Source organism: Acanthochromis polyacanthus, chromosome 2 (assembly GCF_021347895.1).
Source record: "Acanthochromis polyacanthus isolate Apoly-LR-REF ecotype Palm Island chromosome 2, KAUST_Apoly_ChrSc, whole genome shotgun sequence".
Lineage (NCBI taxonomy): Eukaryota > Metazoa > Chordata > Actinopteri > Pomacentridae > Acanthochromis > Acanthochromis polyacanthus.
The window spans coordinates 43,147,072-43,169,008 of record NC_067114.1 but is presented as its reverse complement, the minus strand read 5'-3'; the positions used below and the strand labels follow the sequence as shown (position 1 = coordinate 43,169,008).

Below are 21,937 nucleotides of genomic sequence, written 5' to 3'. Positions count from 1 at the left end.
TCGAGATTGTGAAGGAAAAGTTGCTCTTTCCACTTTCTAAGGCATTTCCTTGCAGCTGTTAGCTGATGTCATCCCAAATTATCTTTCAACAGGCAGAGGTAGATATTGTCTATTCTGATGTGACTAAGCAGACAAGTTGTCTCCATATTGGTCTGTAGTCTAAATCTGACCTTCTCCCAACTATAATATAAACCTGAAGATCAGAGAGAATGCTCAGAGCTGATGCTGGCATTGCCTGCATGTACTGCTGCTCTGTCGGTGTCACTTCTCCTGATATCAGAAAACCTTAATCACAACCAAAGTCATCTGAGTCTTCAGTGTGTCTCTCTGTGTCTGCCTCCTCAGCCTCCCTCAACCTCACTGAGCTTCCACGACAGAGATGGTTTACATGCACAAATTCAAAAAGGAAAAGAATAGAATAGAAAGAATAGAAAGCCTTTATTGTCATTACAAAGTGCAATGAAATTTAAAGAGCCACTCCCTACGTGTATCAACAATATCCGCTATAAAACATTCTAGCTCTATAAAAACACAAGTGGACTAGCAACAAGAACACATATTCTGAGTGATATTTAAGTATTGCACAGAACTGAGATGGTTATTATTGCAGATTTTAACAGAATATCTAAAATAACACCATCTTCAAGCATATTCCTGCACACTGAGGTTCTCGTCTGCATGTGTTTATCAGTTTCAGGTTACATCCCAACTTCTCCTGCCAGAGGAACCAGCAGCACCCCCGTCCCCAACAAGATCCCCAAAGGTCCAACAGATTCTCCACACAGAGGACCCTCCCTGGTCAAGTACGCCTGTTTGCTCTTTTGACTTCCTCATGATCAAACTAAACATAAATGATATGTCTCTTGAACATATCTCTGAGAGCTTCCTCATTGTTCCACTGAGGAATAGAGAAGTAGATGTCCTCGCTCCATCACTGCTTTGAAACTAAACGCACGAACAGTTTCAAACAGCAGCATGCCGTTGAGATGTTCAGTTTTGTGTTCTTCTTTTCTACTCTAGAAGCAATAATTGGCTTTTTATGCACCTAAGAGGTTGTAGAACTTTCTCATCTCATAGAGGAGCAGTAAAAAACTCAGATCTTTTCAAACTGCTTTAAAACAGCAGCTCTCATACTCTTCCCTAAGGCTCTAAAAGCAGTTATATTCAATTCACTAAACCCTACGTAATGGCTTTGACTACATAAAACCCATACAAGTAATGTTAAGTCTCCTGTGCCACGCTGTGCTGCATTGTATTTATTTTCTGAATCTGGGTTTATTTCCCCTTTTTACAGCTGCACTGACAAGAACCTAAATGTTGAAGGCTGCTTGAACACCGTGGTTACGGCTCCTCACGGTCAGTATGAAAGCTTTTGCTCCTCATCAGTTTGTACACTATATGTGGTCTTCAAGGAACTTTGGGGAGTTTACATTTACCATCTAACTGACTGTATAAAAGGCCATGCATTCATTTTATCCATTTGTCCAGGGACAAGTGTGTGACGTTCGCGGTTTAGCATCTTGCTGACACCATGTATTTACTGTCTATCCAGGAACTATGAACAGAAATCAAATTTTCATACATTTTGTTTTATGCACAGTTGGTAATTGCTTAAGGATGGATAGAACAAACAGTTTTGGAGGGTTTCTTACTGCTTATAATTAAGCTTCAGTAATGTTTATGGAAGTTGCAGTAAATATCTGTGGATAAAAGATGGATATGAAAGGTAAAACTGCAGAAAGTACCTTAAACCTGCTTCAGCCAGCAGAGGGCGACTCCTCTGGTTTCACAAAGGAGAAAAATTAATCAACTTCTTCCTGGATCTTTTACCTCAGTAAACATTTTCCTAATGAGTTTATAGTCCCAGGTACTAGTTTGAAGACATTTTGAATACAGCACGATGTTAATTTAATAAATTATGGTCTTATTTGGAGGAAAATGGACGATAAAATACAGCAAGCTTTAGGGCCTGCAGAGTGTCCTGGACTTCTCAGTCAGATCCAGGACAAAATGATGACAGGCACATGCAAACAGTAGTTTACAAAGCAATGGGAGGCGTCATGGTGGAACATTTACATCCCTCTTTTATATACAGTGTACAGTTTCCAACTTGTAAATGTCATTCATATCAACCCACAAGCTATTCTGAAAGTTCATCTATATGACTTTAAAAAAACAAAGTGATTAAAGGGTATAATATTTTATTAATAAAACTTTATTTATGTAGAAATTTTGAGAAACACAGCTTCACAATATGACAATTAAAAAAATAAAATAAACACTCAGCAAAAAAAAATAATCCAAACCAACAGCAAAATTAATGAAAAACTCTTTTTAAAGGTTGATTTTATAGTGGTTTTTAATAAATATAAATACACAATATATTAATCCTCACAGGATCAACCCTGCAGTCATAGAACTCTCAAAGTTTGAGGACTATCTTTGTTTAATTTCAACATTACAGAGACTGTTTCCTTTGACATCTTTCAGTTGTAAATATGGAAGTCTTTTACAACACTATCTTCTGTCCTACATAGACCTGATAATTGAGGCAAACTCTCTCAGAACAATCTCTGATCCGACATGAAACTAAAATCAACAACAACATTTTCTGAAATTGAAAGGTTCTTTGAAGCAAAGCTTTAGGACTATCCTGCAGACATATTTGCCTTTGACATGTTTCCTATCTGTTGTAGGAGAAGGACTTCATATCAGCTACGTGATCGGTGGAGTTCTGACCATCCTGGCCATTCTGATCCTCATTGCTGCTTTGATTATTTACAGGTCAGTATCCTGTTTGACACTGAACTGGGTAGAAGTACCTACATTTGATACACAGTCAATAATAGTTCAGCTCTAAAAACCACACGGTGTTATTTTCCTGTGTCCCGACAGACATAAAAAGTCAAAGTTTGCTGACCCTGGAGTGAGCAACCTGACCTACAGTAACCCCTCCTACCGGACGTCCACACAAGAGGTGAAGATCGAGACGTCGCAGAAGCCTCCGATTTACAACCAGCTTCGATATAAGAAAGAGGTAACAAACCGTCTGGACGCAGTAGAAGCCACTGATGTTTTTCTGCTTAATAGATGAATGGATTTAAGGTGAATCCATGATATTTTCAGAGGATGATCACAGATTATGTAGCTGTTTCGTGGGTAACCGCAGAGACAAACTGTTTGTCTCTGCTTAGAGCGATTGTGCTGAAATATTGTAACCGGAGTCGGTCACAGACCTGCCGGCGCTCATCTTCTCTTCACCCTCTCTTCCTTCACTGCAGCACTCTCATCCCTACAACTCCCTCTCTCCCTTTATCTTTTGACCCACTTGTTCCGTGGAGAGGTAGTTACACTGCATGGTGGGGCTTTTTCCTCTCTAACCGAGTTGTTTTTTTGATTTCCCTTCATTTCTGCTGTCTTTCACTGCATGCAAACTGCTTTCCAAAATGAATGACATCCTTCTTTGGTGCAGTTTGAGAACTCTGTGATCAGCAGCATGTCTGTGTTTCGACTACTTATCAGGGTTTTTTTGGTGAAAATTACATTTTAAGAGGCAAAGAATCTTAATGAATGTTTTTTTAAGGTGCTACATGTATCAGCAATAATCTGAATTATTTCATTCTCAAATCAATAATACAGCTCCAAAATTACCATAAACAACCAAGGGAACAGTGCAAATAGTTAATAGCCACTATGCTAGAACTCCAAAACACTTCTTAACCCTCTGAACTCTAACAGTTTCTGAACATTTTCTGTTTGTATCACTTTTTTTTTCTCTCTGTGGGCTCATTTTTCACTGCAGTATAAAGTCCTGCACTTTTATTGAATTAGCACAACCATGGCTAGACGCAGAGGGAACTCAAAGCTATCTTTTGTGCATTATAACACCATTCCATTAATCATGACCACAGAAAAACAAAAGTTGAATTTCTTGGGTAGTTGTTTTACAACATGTCCAATATTTTTCCAAGCGCCCACAGATACTGGAAATAATGGTAACTCTACCTACTATACTGTAGATATTTTACTATTTATATTGGACATTTTTTCATATGTTCAACTGAACAGCATTTTTGTCAGTGCTTTCTTTCTTGTGGCTGAGTCACTCATGGCTCATCATTTGCGGTGATGAGTGCAGAATTTTTTGATTTTGGCAGAATCGGGTTAAAGCAAATAGTTTATTTTTGTCCATTTTTAAAATAAGACCAATAGGATACATGTGGATTTGATGAAATATCACAATTTTAGGTTTCCTGAGTGGACCGCACATCATAGATGAGTAGGTGAAGAAATGTCGGAAAGCTGAAAGTACCGCGATTGTTTCTGTTGTAACAGTATCTGGCTCTGGTAAGGAACTTTCAAACCCACTGGCAGCTTTGGGGTTCAGATGGTTAAACTCAAAAGTACATTTCCCTGAAGCCCTAGTAGTTCACTGGACAAAAGATGTTGCTTTTTGCCCAAAGAGCTTTTTCCCCAATCATCAAAGTCAAGGATGTCCAGTTTTTCTTTAATTGAACCTTTTGAGCTAAAGGTAAATCCAATTCTCTGTTAATTGCAACCCATCACACCAGCCGTCCTCTAAAATACTTCAAACTGTGTGACTGGGCTGTAATAGAAAATAATATGCAGCTGTTGCTGTATTTGTCCTGAAAAAAATAACACTTTCTAACTGTTCTTAGGCCATTAAACATTCAGTGGATTTTACCCCCAATTACACAGGCTGCTGTTTTTTGTTTACGGTAATTATGTACCTGTAGCACCTTAATCCTAAAATGAAAAACTAACTCCAGGAGAAAGCACAGCATTATTAAAAACAAGCCAACTGGGGCATGGGTTGTGTTTGAAGGTGACATTTTTGTTTGGGAGTGTTGTGAAGTTGATTAATCCACGAGGGAAGTCCACCTTTAGCAGGTTTCAAGTTTTTTTTTATTTATATGCAGCTGATGCCAGCATTAAGAAAGTTACATTTTTCTGTAAAATTGTAGGATAGGGAAGGATGAAAGGAGGAAAGAAACAGGCATGTAATAAAGAAAAAAGGAGAGCTGAGTCATGTTTCAGGCCTGAACTGAAAGCGAGGGTGGATTTTCCCTTTAAATGCCGCCACTCTGATACACTAACTGTGTCTCCGTGTTCAGGGGGGAGTGGACGGAGGCTACACCAAGGAGAAGATCCGCATCGTGGAGGGCGTGTGTCTCCTGTCCAATGACGAGCTTTACTGGGACGACCTAAAACAGATCAAGCCGTCCCGAGGCGGCCTGCACACCTGCATGCGTACGGACACCGTGTCCCTGCAGGCCAGCAGCGCCTCGCTAGACGACGGCGAGACGGAGCAGCTCCTGCAGGAGGAGGCGTCCGAGTGCTCCTCCATAACCACCCTGACCCCCTCGGCCATCACCCCGCAGCGTCACGCCCAGCACAGCCTCCCCGACACCGGCTGGACCTCCATACGCAAACCCTCCACCGAGAGCGAAGTGTGAGGGAGTCCCTGCCGCCCTCCGCCATGCTTTATCTCAGCCACCATTATCTAATAAACACACCCGTATTTAGAGCTGGTACAAACACAAGACGAAATAGGTACAAACGCAGTAACATATGTAAACTAACGGTACATATGAATCTGGTTAGACACAACTAAGCTCCCATAAAACAAAACTTCTGTCTCTGAAACTGGGGCTCCGTCCTACTTGTGCACACATGCAGTACAGTCCTCTCAGCAGCAGCCTCAGTGCTGCTGCCTGTAGGCAACAATGATAAACTAAGGAGCACGCTGGAATAAGAAAGCAAAAGGACTCTGGGGAGGAAGTGAACAGAGAGACCCGAGCGTTACGTGGAGCCTTTTAAAGGACTCGGTGCGCTTCTCTGTGTGCTACTTCACCTTTATTTTTTGTGAACTTTTCTTTTTTTGGACGAAGCTAAAACGACATACTCCCTGGATGATGTAAACGCGCCGCTCTCTCTCTCTCTCTAATGCCACTCATGTCTTTATGAACTCTATTTATGAACAGTTTTTTTTTTTACTTGTGGAGTGGGTTTGCTGACTTTTCAGAGAATGATTGAGAGTGTTCCGGTTTTGTGCAGCAGGACCAGATTATTCAAGAGTTGTATTTATGACAGTGCCAAAGGGTGGGGCTTCACAGAGTCTCCATGTTTCTTTCTCCATTTACACTTCAATACAGAGTTATCTTCAGTTTGGGATGTTTTGTTTCGGAGACCTCAGCGACGACATTTACTTCTGATTCCTTATTTTACGACCTCCAACGGATCAAACAAGAAATTACTGTAACAGGAAGTCTCAGTCGGTTGCAGAAGTCCATTTGCTCTCTGCAAAAGTAACCTGAAAGGAGCCTTTTGTTTTTTTTGTTTTTTGTTTAAAGTTGTAATTCTATCCTTGCTGATCCTTGGGCATAGTAGAAGAAGCCTCGATGAAGTAACAGCCTAAGTGCCAAACATTTCATTCTTTTTCCTCCTTCAGCTATAATATTTATTTTTCTTAGAGGTTTTAAAATGTACGAGACTTTTTCTCACCGACCGCTGCTGCTGTTTCAGCCACGCAGATGGTTGTGGTTCTATTTACCAAGATATTATAAATACACTTCTAGGATTTTTCTGGTCGTTCATTGGTCCGCCCCAAAAACATACCAGAAAAAGAAGCATGTTCCTGATGCTTACCGTTCAGATAATTTACATACTGTAGCACTTAATGTTAGAATTTGAAGCTCTTTATGTAAAAAAAAAATTCAGCAACAATTAATTATTGTGCTCGATAAGACAGATATTCTCATCTCTTTTTTCTTTGCAGATGCATGTATTGTTTTAATCAGTGTTATCCACTTTCCAGCTTTCTTGCTGAGATTTATTATAAGCTGGTAATAGAGGATATTTTTTAAAGTCTGCTTCAAATGGAAATATTAGATGAACAACTGTTTTACACGGTTGTTTCTTTTTAAATGTATTATTATTGCCACTGCAGTTTATAAAGTAGAGAACCGGTTAGATTTATATATATTTGCATCACCACAAAGGCTGGTGTGATTTTGGATTAGATTAGTTTCACTTTGGCTCTGTTTTATTGGAACAGCTTCAGAGGCGAATATATCAAAAACTTGGCACATAGAACCAAAAGTATCTGCTCGGCCAAACAGTACCAGAGGTCAATGAGAACTTTAAAAAAAAAAAATTCTTTGGTAATTTGATCCATCTACTCTTAAGTCTGTAATGCAAAGGTGCACTCACAGAATCTGCCACAGTACAGTCTAACTAATGGGTAACTTAGAAACACTGTGCATGTCTGACCCATCAGACAGTGAGGGTTCTAGTTTAGACGTATATCACTGACAACTTACTGAAAAACGAATTTAATTCAAGTAAAGATATCGCGCATTGCTTTAACTTTAGAGTACCATTCTGTCTGTTTCAAACATGGTACGAGGAAATACTATATTGCTCTATTGACAAATATATCTGTTAGACGTTCTAGAACCGTGTATTTTGAAGTATCTGCTACAAGCTCAGCAACGTTGCTGATTTGCTGCTAGACGAAGCACTGAGGCCAATGAAAGAGGGTCTTGGCAGCTACAAAAACTACAGTCTCTGACGGTTGGTTGACGGTAGGCCTCCAGAGCATCACAGCGACCCGGTATCCACTTCTCCTGGCTCACAGTCCCTCCAACTCTGCTGCAGGAATGCTAAAAACTGTACAGATTTTATCATGTGGATATAAGCAAACATTTCTGTTGATATTGCGTTGATTAAGTTGTATAGTCTTTTGTACAAAGGGATTTCATGACCGTTTCTAGACTTGTATTAATTTTACTCACTGGAGAAGAACTTTTTTTTGTTTTGTTTTTTTGCTGGATTTATTTTAACCACTGTGTTTCCAAGCCTTGTAAATGATAGGGAAGATGCCAGTTATTTAATAGTGCTCTTTTATCTTCTGAAATACTGGTCACGTATAGCTGTTGTAAAGTTAACAAAAAGAGGTATTTATGATTTTTTTTTGTTTGGTTGTCACTTGATGTGTAAATATGAAAAGACTGTATATGTATTTCCATGGCAGTACTAACAAGCTGTGTTGTGTGATATAGTGAATTATCCCTTTGCTATCTTTTAATATAAAATTGCATTTGCATTTCAATGAAACCTTTGACTCGCTCATCTATGCGCTTATTGCTCTTAGACAAACTTGCTCCTCATTAGACACTGATCATATAGCAATAAAGGAGATGCAAATGGCTGCTTTTTGCTGATAATTACAGTCAGAACAATATAAGGCGAGATGTAATCACAGAATCAGGGTTTTGGAGGCATAAAGCCGAGTCATCCAACGTTAAAATTAGTTTTTGGAATTCTTTAAAGGCATAATCGGAGATACGTGAAGCATATCAAGCTCATTTATTCAATAAAATGTATAATCATGGAGTTTGTCTTCAGGTCATTCATAATGCTTGAAGAAAATTAGGTTTAGAGGGATTTTTCTGTACAACAACATCCATCCTTAGACCCAGTGGATAACATAAAAGCTCCACAAAAGGGGAACACTTAGAGCAACAGAAAAAGGATGATTATTCAGGACAAGCCAAATTGAATTGTAGTGTATACAGAACAGACCACAGCAGTAAAAGAATTACATTATGAAATGACTTAATAGGTAAAGTGCATAACTTTTAATAATGCTTAAATTTTAAGTGCCTGCAGCGAGGAGGAATCCAGCAGCGTCCATGGCCTGCCAAGAGCTGTTTAGGATGTGGACCTCAAATCTGAGCCACAAAGATCTAAAAAACAGACGGATTCCACCAACGTATAACATAAAAACACAATGATACCATTCACACAGCTGAAGACAGACACACTATGTACAAAAGCATTTTATGTCATCTGAACTAATAATACTTGAAAATGCATCTGTTTACTGATGTACTCAAGCTTTATCCAGCAACAGAAAACATCATGAACTTTACTGCCACGTTGTGATAAAACCAAAGCAACACAATGGATGCTTTCAGCCTTAAAATAATTACAGCAAGGGTTGTTACAGTGGATACGGGGGCACCATTAATCCTCAACTACCACACTCTATAAGCACCTTTGGCTTGCTTCATTGTGTCTTCATTAGGAATACAACTGCATTTAATTACAGTAATAAAATATCCAGGATCTGTATGTGTATAGGTGTGTGTTTCTAGGGGAATGCATGGGATACGTCTGCCTTAGTATTTAGAACACATGCATGTTCCAGCCCCAATAAAAACATGAAGGAGAACATGTATCAGTCATAACTTGTATATTACTCAATGTGCCTGGTGTTTGTGTTTTCCACCACAGATTGAGGCAGAAAAGTCATGAATTGGTGCAACAAAAAAACAAAACAAAACAAACCACTAGAATGCAGGAAATGATGTGTTTGATTCTCAAAATACCCTGCAGGAGGATCCCAAACCCCTGCTTAATATGTCAGAATCACAATCATCTTATTGGCCAAGTGTGTGTGCACAAAGATAAAAATTTACCTCTGACTTATTTCCTTTGCTCTTAAAATACTACTTACAAACATGCATGCATTCAAAAAGGGTTTAACAGGTTAAAACAAAGAGAAAATAATTGTTTAAGCACTATGTACAATTATAGATGTGAGTAAAAGAGCACATTTGAAAGTGAACTAAAGTTTGCCACAAATGGAGCAAAATTCTCACGACAGAGAAATAAATTAATTTATTAAGAATAATACATTGAGTAGATAGCAATGTCGCTGAAATAAAAATATACATTGGAAGGATACAGACAGCTGCAGTGAGTACACAAAATGTAGAAAAAAATCGTATTTTCTGTGTGCTTTAATATTTGCATAACACAGAGACAGGAAGTAAGAAATCTCAAATAAAATATTAAAATTATGCTTAAAATTTAAGTAGGATGAAAAGTAATCTATGAGACAGAAACGAGCTAATTTTGAAATGTAATTATTAAATGTAATTCTTTAAATTTTCTGAAAGTGTGCCGAAGTGTTCCATTCAGTAAAATGATTTTGCTCATGTGATAGCTATCCAACTTTTCATTGGTTGTTCAGTAGGAAAATCATTTCCATTGTCCAATCAGCGTTCACCTTCTTTACGGCGTTTGAGCCAAACAGCATCATCTGTACAGACGCGCTTGTTTAAAATGAGACGAGCGTCTTTCCGGTTTGGCTACAAGAAATGCTACGACGAGCAAGAAAGCAAACATGGAGGCGTTAAACTGGAAACCAGCACGTGTTTGTAAGGCTGTCTCGTGTGTTTCTGGCTTTGTTTTGTTTTCAGGACAAACAGTGTTGCACTTTAAGACACTCAAACGAATGCTACACGCTAACGTAGCTAAACGGCTAACAGTTAAGCTAGCTCGGTTTGTTAATGCTAATTTTAAACTTTAAACCTACGTTTCTGCTGTTTGCAAGTTTGAAAAGAAATGTTCCACTTTATTTTAATGTCGCGTAGGCCAGTTTAGCCTATAAAATTTAAATATTTAACAGTTTATAGGCCTCATTACGCCTGGCCACGTTGTCTGCTTGTGTTTATGGCTAATCTGAATGCTTTTTATTTTCTCCTCACAGCAGTGGAATTAAAGACCCGAATAAGAAATAATGGCGGATGATACCGCGTCGATGAACCACCTGGTGATCTGATACGTGAACACGAGGTAACCATTAACCTCGCAGGCACCTCTACATCCTGCAAGTGAGCTCAAAGGGGAGCTGGGCGTGAGAGTGATGAGTTGCACTAATCAGTTGGGGTGTCTGCTGCAGTGGCATCAGCACCTCAATCCGACCCCACCTGAGGACACACACTGTGCACAGGGGCCATCTGATTCACCCATTCCCACCTTTAGAAGAGTTTTATGTGTTTTTTTCCCCCTATGCATTATGCTACACATGGTTCTGCTGAAAGCTATAATGTTGAATTATTGTTCAGCCATGATGTATATTTATGAATGTGAAATGTGTTTTTTTCTCTATTAATACCTTGTTTCTTATTTCTTTGTGTTTTTGGCAAGTCTAGCATCTGCAAGTGAAAGAATGTCATGCTGTGGCGTTTCACAAGCTTCCCTCTAGACTCTCTCAAACTGCATTTTCAGCTCTATTATCTGAAGGTGAGCATCTTCATGCCTCCGTTGTGTTTCTTGATGTGCTGTAGGAGAACTATTTTCTGAAACATCACATCTGCCACAAACGGTTAAACAATCTGTCATGTAGTCTAATTGCATCAATTTTTCATTGGCTTCAGTTCATCAACTTGTTTTGGCTCCATTAGGTTTTACAAAAACACATTTGTCAGTTAGCTTATTGACCATCTAGAAATTCTGACCATCTGCTGAGCTTATTAGATATGACTGCTTAATACAGCTGCTTACCATTAGATGAGCCAGTTAGACTCAGTCAGCTTTCTTTAACCTCTCCACATTGAAGATATTGGCAAGTACCTTTCTCAGGACATAAGGGGAATTATCCTGTTTTTAAAATCTGCTCTGGGGTTTTCCCATAATCAACTAACTTTTGGTGCCGACTAGGCAGTGCTGAGCTCTGCTGACTTGTCAAGCAAAACCCCTGAGACTGAGGCCACTTGTGTACAGCATTCAGTCATATAGCAAGCACTGCAAATGTTGTCAATCGGCTGAGCAACCAAAATTTAAAATGGGCAACAGTGAGTGCAACACAATCCTACACTGCTTTACTGGTGTCTTGTGCATCTCTCAGAAATCCATCTAACACTCCAAAAATCAGCTGCAGAGAACATTTCTGATCTCGTTTGCTCGGTTAAAGTTCACCTTGATATCATCCTGTTTGTGTAATTTTCAGTTTTGCAAATGTCGTGAAAACAAACATGGGTGTTGTGGGTTTGTGAATACACAAATTGAAATGTCCTGACCATCCAAGATGTTTTGATCGGCCATATAGTGTTTCAAACAGCTGCTGGGGAGGTGACAGTGATGAGTTGCACAATAAGGCAGGTTGCTGATTGCAGTGGCACAGCGATCCTGTCCTGAAGAGCCGTGGTGACACCAACATGTGCACAGGGGCCATCTGAGTGGCCTCCCCAGCTGACAGAAAACACACTGGGTGAATGCTGAAAGGTTTTCTCGTCACTTTCTGACCTGCAACTGTGTCTTTATTCTTTCCTCCTTTGTCAGCCTGGAGATGGGGGCGTTTGTTCTGCAGGATGTATGAGCCATTGTGAACATGACAACCAAAATGCTTGCTTTCAGCGAGTGGAAAGACTAACATCTGAGACCCGGTGAGCACAAACAGCTTTTTTTTTTTTTAGAAAATGAAGTCGATATTTATTTTTTCTGGATTTGTCGTCTTTTGTGAGTCATTGTATTTATAGTCCAACTCACCAGATATAGATTTAGAGTACAAGTCAGTATTTCCACTGCACATTTCATGCCACTTTCTCCTTTCCTTTCACTATTTGTGTCTTACTGTTTTCAAAGTCTCCTTAGTTATAGGATGGCAGCCACGTTTGAGCAGCAGCCTTCATGCTGAAAATTAAGTTTTGCAGAGGACTTGGATAATAAAATAGGACAGGCTGCTTGTATGTGTTGGTGACGGAGCTGTTTTAATGCCACTGCTTACCTCCCTGTGTACAAATGTTCCACCAAAGCAACTCCCTGGTCATTGTTTTGCAGCAGCATTGTTGCTTAATGCCTCCTATTGTGATTGTTGTTTCAAATGAATACAATCCACACCTTTTTGTTTGACTAGTAATGTTTCTGTTCTTTTATATCCAATAAATCCAATGAAAATACCAAAACCAACAATGAATCTCCTCTGTAATGATGCAAAGTTTAATTTTGCTTATTCCTCAGCTTTGATCATTGAAATTTGAAAATCATCCATTGTTGTTCGAAAACTATTAAATGTATTGTGTAGCCACACAGCTGAACCAAGTTGCAGTCTACTGATAGTTATACTCTATTAATTGTGAAAATAATTATGAAATTATAATTATGAAAAAAAGGTGCAGTTCTACAGACTGTCAGGAACCAATTTCATACTTCTGGAAAGTGATGGTTGCTTGTGTGTGTGGAAGATTTTTATCATTTAATTTCAGGGTTCAATTGTTAATTAAATTTTGAATTTGTTACAATGGACATTTATTTATTTATAGTAGAGTCTGCAGGGCCCCATTGTGGAATGGAACATTAAGGACATTGATGTTGCACTTGATGCCTGTACGAATTTTGGCCCCTGAATGTTTACATTTTTCAAATTATGACAAAATGTAACTTTTTAAACTTTTTTTTTATGTTGAACTAAAGACACACTCTGTACCATGACATTCTAACTCGTAAACCTGACTCTATTTTGGTGCCCACCTGGCTTCTGTTAACAAAAAATTGGGGGGGATAAAAGAGTTTTCCCACAGGCTACATTGTGACATTTCTCACTTTGTGATCAGAGAAGCTGTGGACTTCCTCTGACAGACCTCTGTACAATACCTAGTGTGATTTTTGTCCCCAGCTGTCAGAGGGTTGGAGCATACAAGTCCACTAGTTAAACAGGAGAGAAAATGGTCATAGCTTCACCTTTCTAGGTCTAGAACAGCCTCCCCCATGAAATGATCTGGGTCAAAGCATAGAATTTATTGAGAACTGTATACAGATGTCACACTGTTCTTTTTAATATATCAAAAAAGTTCATACCTTTGTTTTGGACCCACATTGTAAGGCCACTGAAGTCCAAAGATGCAAAAAAACTTCATATGAGAGAATTAAAGCAGAACCAGACAACTTTTAGACATAATCCATTTAGAAGTCGACAGCAGTAGAGTTATCATTGAATAGAACAGCTTGTTACAGTCTTTGACCAGATTGTTTAAAATGAAACAGGCTGGAAGTTTGATTCAGAACAGTCAGTTTAAAGGCAGAGCTGCTCAGTCATCCTCTGGGCAGCAGTAATATACAGTCTGAAAACATTTTCAGTGAGTCAGCACTTGCTGCGCTATCCGTCCGGCACATTAATTTCTTTTTCTTGCCGTGTTAATAACTTAGTAGATTTCTATTTATAATTCAACAGCTTCCTCGCGCCGGCAGATGCTCTGTTGGTCACTAATGACCTAGTTAAAACTTTTCTGGCTGTGATCGGTGGCCCACTTGATAGTTGGACTCGTGGGTTTTCTGGACAACGCAAACTGTCCATGGCAGCGGTTTTCCTGCTATGTTTTCCATTTATTTTGTCCTGATTACCTCCCGAACTTAATCATTGACTCTGCTTTTAAATTACTCCTGTCCTCTTTCTGTCTTCTCCCTGCTTTCTCCCTTCTCCCTGCAGGCAGCCTCGTGCCCAGAAAACCATGCCAGCCCCACAGCAGCTGCTGGTACAGTCGCAGGTCACGACGAAGTTCAGCTGGAACATTCACCTGTTGGATGTATTGCCTGTCATTGATCCCTGAGCTGCTGCAGAATGACCTGAAATGGCCTTAAGTAATGCTGGAAGACACATTTCCAGTAAGTCTGTTTGTAGTAAAGGATCTGATAAGGTCTTGTAGCTGTGTTAAGTTTATATTTAAAAACTGTAATTCAAAAAAATGTGGTGCATGATGATGCAGATCTTTTGGACATCCCTTTAGATTTACTCTAGAACTGATCTGGTGACTTGGTGTCACACTAGAAACATCTGCAGGACTGAAGAGACTTCATTCATAATGAAATGTACAGACTCAGTTTCAGCCTGATAAGAATCTGTTCTGTATTCAATAAAAGTCATGGTTAAAGTTGGTCCCATTAAACCGAACAAAGGAACAACCGATATTGTATTCCTTAATGGATGACCACCACGTTTTCTCCACCCTGTGATTTAAGATCAGATTGTGGTTCTGGTGATCAATGAGCAATGACAAAATTACAAGCAGACTTTTTTTTTTTTTTTTGTGGACTTTAGTGACTCATTCTTTTTTTTGTAGGCAAACTGACCTGCCCCTAGGTACCTGAACACCTGCATGCTGCTTCCTACACAGGTGAGAGCAGATTTTATTTTAATCTGTTTGATACGGTTTTATTTTTTCTGGAAAATAAAAGGTTTGCTTTTTAACATGGGATGAAAAAAACAGACCATTGAGCTGTACTTCTGTCAGTTTCCTCATCTGCTCAGTCTTGTCAATGTTGAATTCTGAAGAAAGCTCGGTGTGGTGTTTTTTTTTCTTCTCTCCTTTAGTGGGCAGTAAGACAAGGTGTTGGACCAGGTGAGTGTCAGATGTGATGAGAACAACATGAACAACCTTGGGAAGACAAGATGTTGAAGCTCTACAGCTGTGTTGAGTGTACTGCTGGTGAGCAAGATAGGAGGAAGTCCAGTTTTGCTGCTTTTATTCTCAAATTTTGTCTTCACTGTCTTGACAGCGAAATACAAAACGGTGTCCATTCACATACTGTAGTCGGTATGCACAAGCTCCATCATGTACAGTATTTCTAGCGGTGCTTTGCGTCAGAGCAGTCGGATAGATCACACTAATGGCTTTTACTGAGGCTGTTTTGCAGAGGTGACGGTGTCTGCAGTGATTCCTCTGAAGGGATTACACTTTTAGGGGTTGCCTTGCATCATCAGAGGCCACAGCTCATCTTAACTATCTGCTTGCTCTCTGTGGTTTTGTCCGCCAGCAGGCTCGATTATGGGTGAATTTAGTTGGCAGGGCGCTATGACATGAAATCCATACCATGACACGCTCGTAGCAGAGTAATAACGAAAGCAATAACGTATTCAAACAAATGTCTGCAAGGTTCTCTCTGTAAGGTAGCTTCTGCAAAAAGCTGCTCTTGGAGAAAATCGTCAGAATGAACCTTTGAGGTCCTGCTGGTCGCCCGCAGCCTGGTGTAGCTTCACACAGTATAGCTGGCTGCTGCCACACGGACACTGAAATCACTACTTGACCTTAGACCCTCAGATATTGATGTACATGTAGTTTTGGCAGGTTTGTTTGTGTAATATGAAGACAAAACAGGAATGTACTAGAGTTTTACAGTCTTTTTCATTCGGCAATGGTAAGTGTACGATCCAGAAGTAATGACTGTAGGTCATCATTTGCATCAATTCTGACCTTAGAGATGTATAGGCTGACTGACTGGGTCATGTAGAAGCAGTAATACAGGTTGTGCTGTTGTCATTTTACTAAATAAAATCTTTACTGAATTTTAAATTCGGAGCCACTCTTGAGTTTTTTGTCTTGGTTTTAAGGATGAATGCAAAAAGGCTATTTTCTGCCCGATTCCAATTCCCCCCCCCCCCCCACACACACACACACACGCACACACACACATTTTGAATTTGTGACACTGTCAATATTAATGACTTCTGAAGGGGCTGTACCATGTAACAAAGGTGTAAAGACAAACGGCAAACTTGTTTAAATGTATAACTTTCCACTCCAGGTGTTGCTTAAACTGCTGAAAATGCAGTTGTGATGATCAGAATTACGTATTTGGAGTATTCTAACCCTCTACTGCCTTAAAATGGCCGGCAACTCTATCTATACAATTTCACCTGCTCATATGGATGAACCGATTAATCAAAGAACATACAAATGTATTCCTGCTTCGGTCCTTTCCATACGACCCTCTACTGCTCGATGCAGGTCGAACTCCTCTTCAACTCTGCTCAAACACTGTGAAACTACTGTGTTCAAACTGGAAACTGATTTTGATGAAGAGCAATGACCCTCAAAGCCCTATGAAACAGGTTGATCAAATTGATTGCTTATGTAAGAAGTTCCTTATGTTTTTCCCTGGACATTACTACAATTCAGTTTCAATGCAGATACGCAGCCATGCCGACTATTTAGCTCAGGATGTCTTCTAATACGCTAAAAATACTATATTGGTATGCTAGCAAGGTTAAAAAAATGGTCAAATTGCAGAGTTTCTTTCCACATCTCTGCAGCATGTTGGCTACAAGACTAAAATCTGAACACTCACCTTATCAGTCGGAGACAAAACCATCTCAAAAGAACCCCTTAAATACCTCCTGAGATTAACCAATCTGGCTTTCATAACTGCCTCCTCAATTAGCGCTCAAACCAGCGAGATGAGCAGCTGTGGAGTGTGAAATGACGACCTGCTGCTCTCTGCAACTGTCCATCGCTGCTGTACAGTGCAGTTTGAACCACCAGGGGGCAGTTAAATATCAGCATTCCCTCAGATACATGTGGGCTGATGCTTTCATAATAAGTATATACACTATGGCCACTTTATTAGGTACATCTGTACCATGTAATGTCACCAAACTCGACTCTTTTCATGCCTATACTATTATTTACGGACATTTTAAAGCATTTAGATCACACTTAATGGTGGTTTTGCACTCAACTGCATTACTTATACTGTTATATATATATTTTTGCTTATGTGAACAAGAATTTGGTATGAGAACAGAAACGCTTTTATATGCAGTCTGACATAAAACCACCTTTAACGATCACCTCAATAATTAAACATCATATTGTAAAAGAACATTTTGCACTTTGTAAAGATAGAAATTATGGCATATTTGTTGTGTTAAATTGTAATACTGTGCAAGTGTTCCTATTAAACCTCCAGTAGCAACATTTGTAGGTAAATATCCTTTGGTACTCAGAATATCTAGGATTTTGGATGCAAAGAAAGGGTCTGTGTGGAAATGTTTACCATATTAGACTCATAGATATGGCTCATTTTAGCATTTTGATGTAAATATGGAGCACGAACATACTCCAGCTATAATCAGTTAGAATCTTCAGTATACAGTTCAAATCTAGGTCATAAAATACAGAAAACCTTACTGGTACCTCTGGTGAATTTAATTTTAATACATCTAATCACACATAACTTAATTTCCATTGTTCTGGTAAATTTTACTATCTGTAATGCTGGTTGAACATAGAAAGTATAATTCCCAAGAATGTCCTTCAGCTAAAATTCAGCGCTTTGGTCACATTCTTTGTGCTTGCAGTTTTCTTTCTGCTGCTTTCATTCAGCACTGATCCTCTGAATGAATGTACTAAAGATCAAACTCTGCTTTCACAGTGTGGGTGTTTTAATACCTGTGTGATTTTTTTCGCTGTTCTGTGGTAATATTTTCTCCCCAATATATGGGCCGAAAAGGTGATATTCTGCTGGGGGGGAAAAAGATATAAAAGCCCCGCAGCGTTAACTATTTCACTCCTCGCTGTACTTTTCCTCTTTACAGCTGCAAATTCCTATTTGTAATAGCCTCACCGTCTATAAAGATTGTTTTTCACAGCCGAGTGAAGGTCTGCAGCGAAGTGAAGGGCGCTCATTTGATGTAGAACAAGAGACAAATCAATTATTCATCTCGTTAATTGTCAACTCACACCAGATTTCATTTCAGAGCGGCACCTCAAAGGTTCATGCTTTTTCTTTTTTTTTTTTTAATGCCAACTGCTGTCATTAACTTTAGAGATTGCTGAGCACCGTGGGAGTCACTTTAAGCGCTTGGTTCCCAGCTTACGTCAATCCCGTTGCCGTTTTTCACCCAAACCCATCAACATCAGCCATGCTATAGGTGTGTGTGCGTCAAAGAGTAGAACAATGCCCTCCTCCTGGGCACTTTTTCCCTGTCAGACTGAAAATGACTGTACTAGACTGTAGCCAGAGAGCAGCAGGCTGCACAGTCGCTGTGTCTGCCACGCTCAAATGTTTGGTTCAAAGATGTTTTCATGTCTCCTGTGCTTTGAGTGAGTTTTGGGCTGTAATTTGATGCATGGCCCGTTCATTGAGGTGTCATCGTTCAGTCCTGTCTGTGGCTACTGCTCTTCCTCCTTTTCTTTTACCTTTTTGTTTTCTGCAGCTGTTCTTGTGTGATTCTCAGGCAACTAACTAATCTTCAGTTTTGATCATTTCGTTTCAAAATCTGGGTGAAATATAATGCTTTGCGAAATTAATGAACTGCAGCATGTTTTATTGCCAGACGAAAGTTCTGAAATCATTTAAAGTCGCAGGAAAGCCTTAAAGACGATCCTGCTTTTTATTGGTAAAGAAGCCGACATACATCTAAAAATTCATATCAAAGTTAAAAATAGGACTGCTAAACTTACTGATTTGTGGGACTTGCAAACGATAGAGCAAAGTAAGTCGAGTTTCAGTCAAAACTTCCAGCAACGCTACTTCACAGCATCAGTAAAATATTCTGTATCATAAGTGCTATAAGCTAATGAGAGGAACATAGTGAACTTTAGCCATGTTTACGCCAGTTCAACAATCTAACTGTTCAACAACTTGGATTTGTTGTGTCGGACTACATGTTGATATCTCTTCTTGCATACATGAGATACCTTAGACTCTCTGGGATTGTCCAGTCAGTAAGGACATCCTGTGGGTTATCAAGTGGGCGCCCTCCTTCATCGGTGTTTCGCTGATAGGCCCATGACACCTCCAGAGGGTTCAGCATTGAATCCCAGCGTCCCAGGTTCACCCCCTAGATGCCGTCGACTCACCTGAAGGCCCAGGTGGAGTCCTTTCTCTTTATCCACTGCCACTGACTTCCCTTTTCACTGGCTCTGGAGAGGTCCTTGATAGCCTGCCTGTGGGCCTTCCCACGTACTCCCATCTCCCAGAGAAGCCTGGATGTCGAGATGGCTACGAATCCTCTGCAGCCTAACTTGACTGGTTGGACCCTCACCTTCCAGCCTTGCTGTTTTGCATCGGTGGCAAGCTTCATATATCTCAGCTACTTGCGCACATGGGCCTCCTCTACTGAGCTCTCCCAGGTCACTGTGAACTCGATGACGTAGACATGCCTAAGTGAAGCTGACCATAGCACTGGGGTTAGTCGCAGGTTGATGGTTACGATCTCAGATGGGAAGCAGAGCTTTTGGTCCAGATTGCTGGTCTACCAGCATCCTCCAGTCGCAAGATTAGATTGAGACATATTTCTAAAATGGGGCATTATTCTGTTTTGTTAGTAATGCAAACTTGTGAGGTGTATTAGCTTTCCTCAGGCTTTGCCTCCAGCTCCTGTTGGCTGTGTATGTAATTGACGTGATGACAACCTGTATTGGTGAAGTGCAAGCCACTGGAAATAATGGTTTTGGAACGCAATGATGCCAAAATTGTGTTTTCTCTGAAAAGCCTCTTAAATGATAATTACTTTGTCCATATGAACAGATACCTGCAAATGTTTGAGCAACAGTCTTGCAACCCAAACATTATAGTCTTCCCTGGTATCAAACAGATAAGTAGCAAATGCTGACACTTGGAAAGCCTAAACTAGAGAAAGTTCTGCAGCTTTGCTTGGAAGAATGTGCGACAAATCAATCATAAAAATAGTTGACACTTAATTTTTCTCCTACTTTATTAGCTATTTTGTTTCAACACTTTATGATGAATAAGAAAACTTAGCTTCCATGTGTGATGGATCCTTTGTTCTAAGTTTAACAAGATTCTCAATGTTTTCACCAGGTTAGTTGATGGAAAAAGAAAACTTAACAGACGGGGGGGAAAATATTTAAGCAACGTGACATTGATATGGATATGCAGATACATGGAATTTAAGTACAATAGTTTTCCTTGAGTGTAGAGAAAGGGAAGACATAAATCAACCTGGAAATACTTCAAATTTGGCTTACAATTTTGTATCCACCAAACAAATTTGAGGAGTAAAGAAGAGGGGTCAAGTGAAGAATTGACAATTCCTACAGCTAGTCTTTCTTTTTATAATGTGGCTGTTGGTTGTTGGGTTTCTTTTTTTGGCTCTTGGAGTGCAGAACTTTTCCTGTGCTAAATACAACTAAAGTGAAGCGAAAGTGGATGTGTGACCAACCAGGTGGGCTTCAGCAGCATCTTGCATCTCTGTACTTCATCTTTAAAATGCACTGTTGACGCAGATTGTTGCAGTGACTTTTTGAAACCTTTGATGAGTTGAATTCACATTTCTGGCCAAGATATACTGTGGAAATATGGGCTGGCTTTTATGAATGCAATCCAGTAATATAAACACTAAGTTTGGTCAAATTTTATGTGTTGGATGTCATGCTGTTGAATGTTTGGTTAAAATTTCGGAGAGGAGGTTAATGGTAAATATAGATATACAAGATGAACACCGCTAGTTCTTGTTGAATTTTATGTGATGGATTCAGGCATTACCACCTGAGGATACACTCTTGAGTCAACGATCGTTCTTCTCCAACTCGCATATCATTTGTATAGCAATCATTTTGTGGATTTAGAATTAGATAGCGGAGACATTTTAGTTTAAAAATGGACATCGACTCTATGAACCCCAAAAGTATTTTCAGGATAATTAAACAAATCCAAGTCTAAAATAGTGATGGTTCATTGAAACCACAGTATCCTACATGTCTAATTTAAAAAATGGCCAAAAATACACAATTTGCTTTAACCATCTTCTGTTAAAAAAACAACAAAAAAACAAACGTTCTCTGCGCTCTCAGTACAACCAAGGAGCTGTGAGCAACTTAGCTGTGAGCAACTATCATGTGACTAAAATTCAGGGACTTTTTGGCTGAACTGTAGACTACAAAGAGCAATAGGAGACAAATATGGAAAAATAAATAATCAAAAGTAGTTTTTTAGTAGTGTCCAAGTATGTAGAGAGACTATTTATTTTGTAACCCCTGTGGGTAGTTGGAAACATTTGCACATATTGATTCCAAGTTTCTTTAAGTTTTGTAAAAATCAATAACTGAAGAAACACCTTTTTTAAAAATATAGTGTTATATTTTTGTTGTACTACGCTGAAAGCATGTCTTGGTTCTGTCTACTTGTAGCCATGGTTATGCTGTTTCCATAGAGGTGCAAAAATCTATATTTCAGTAAAAAAAAAAAAAGGTCCCACGGTGAGTAAATATGTGACAGGAGAGATTAAAAACACAAACCTGGAAGCTGCTGTAGGTTCACAGGGTTAATTGTCAACAATAAATGTATTATTATATGCATGAAATGACTAATTTAGAAGTAGTTA

At 39.4% G+C, this 21,937-nt stretch overlaps 1 protein-coding gene, 1 long non-coding RNA gene and 2 other non-coding genes across 7 annotated transcripts in view; all 4 read left to right on the top strand.

Moving 5' to 3' along the window:
* Positions 1 to 8,139, top strand: part of lrp4 (low density lipoprotein receptor-related protein 4) — a 151,219-nt gene extending 143,080 nt beyond the window's left edge. For both annotated transcript variants that reach the window (XM_022211235.2, XM_022211234.2), the window contains exons 34-38: positions 692 to 803; positions 1,295 to 1,356; positions 2,697 to 2,784; positions 2,896 to 3,037; positions 5,136 to 8,139. In XM_022211235.2, coding sequence (XP_022066927.1) covers positions 692 to 803; positions 1,295 to 1,356; positions 2,697 to 2,784; positions 2,896 to 3,037; positions 5,136 to 5,477 — 746 coding nt within the window. In that variant the 3' untranslated portion in view covers positions 5,478 to 8,139. The remainder of the gene's footprint in view (positions 1 to 691; positions 804 to 1,294; positions 1,357 to 2,696; positions 2,785 to 2,895; positions 3,038 to 5,135) is intronic.
* Positions 8,140 to 10,117: 1,978 nt separating this feature from the next.
* Positions 10,118 to 21,937, top strand: part of LOC110963054 (uncharacterized) — a 92,454-nt gene continuing 80,634 nt past the window's right edge. Inside the window, exons 1-7 of one of the 3 annotated variants that reach the window (XR_007940609.1) lie at positions 10,118 to 10,250; positions 10,583 to 10,668; positions 11,028 to 11,118; positions 12,157 to 12,260; positions 14,300 to 14,475; positions 14,931 to 14,984; positions 15,182 to 15,296. This is a non-coding gene — a long non-coding RNA (uncharacterized LOC110963054). Of the gene's footprint in view, positions 10,251 to 10,582; positions 10,669 to 11,022; positions 11,119 to 12,156; positions 12,261 to 14,299; positions 14,476 to 14,930; positions 14,985 to 15,181; positions 16,161 to 21,937 lie in introns of those variants that run through there. The other 2 variants (XR_002596483.2, XR_007940610.1) reach the window with 2 other exon arrangements.
* LOC127533012 (small nucleolar RNA SNORD67) lies at positions 10,729 to 10,842 on the top strand. The gene has a single exon (XR_007940618.1). It is a non-coding gene; the product is annotated as a small nucleolar RNA SNORD67 (small nucleolar RNA).
* On the top strand, positions 11,946 to 12,059 carry LOC127533013 (small nucleolar RNA SNORD67). Its single transcript, XR_007940619.1, has one exon. It is a non-coding gene; the product is annotated as a small nucleolar RNA SNORD67 (small nucleolar RNA).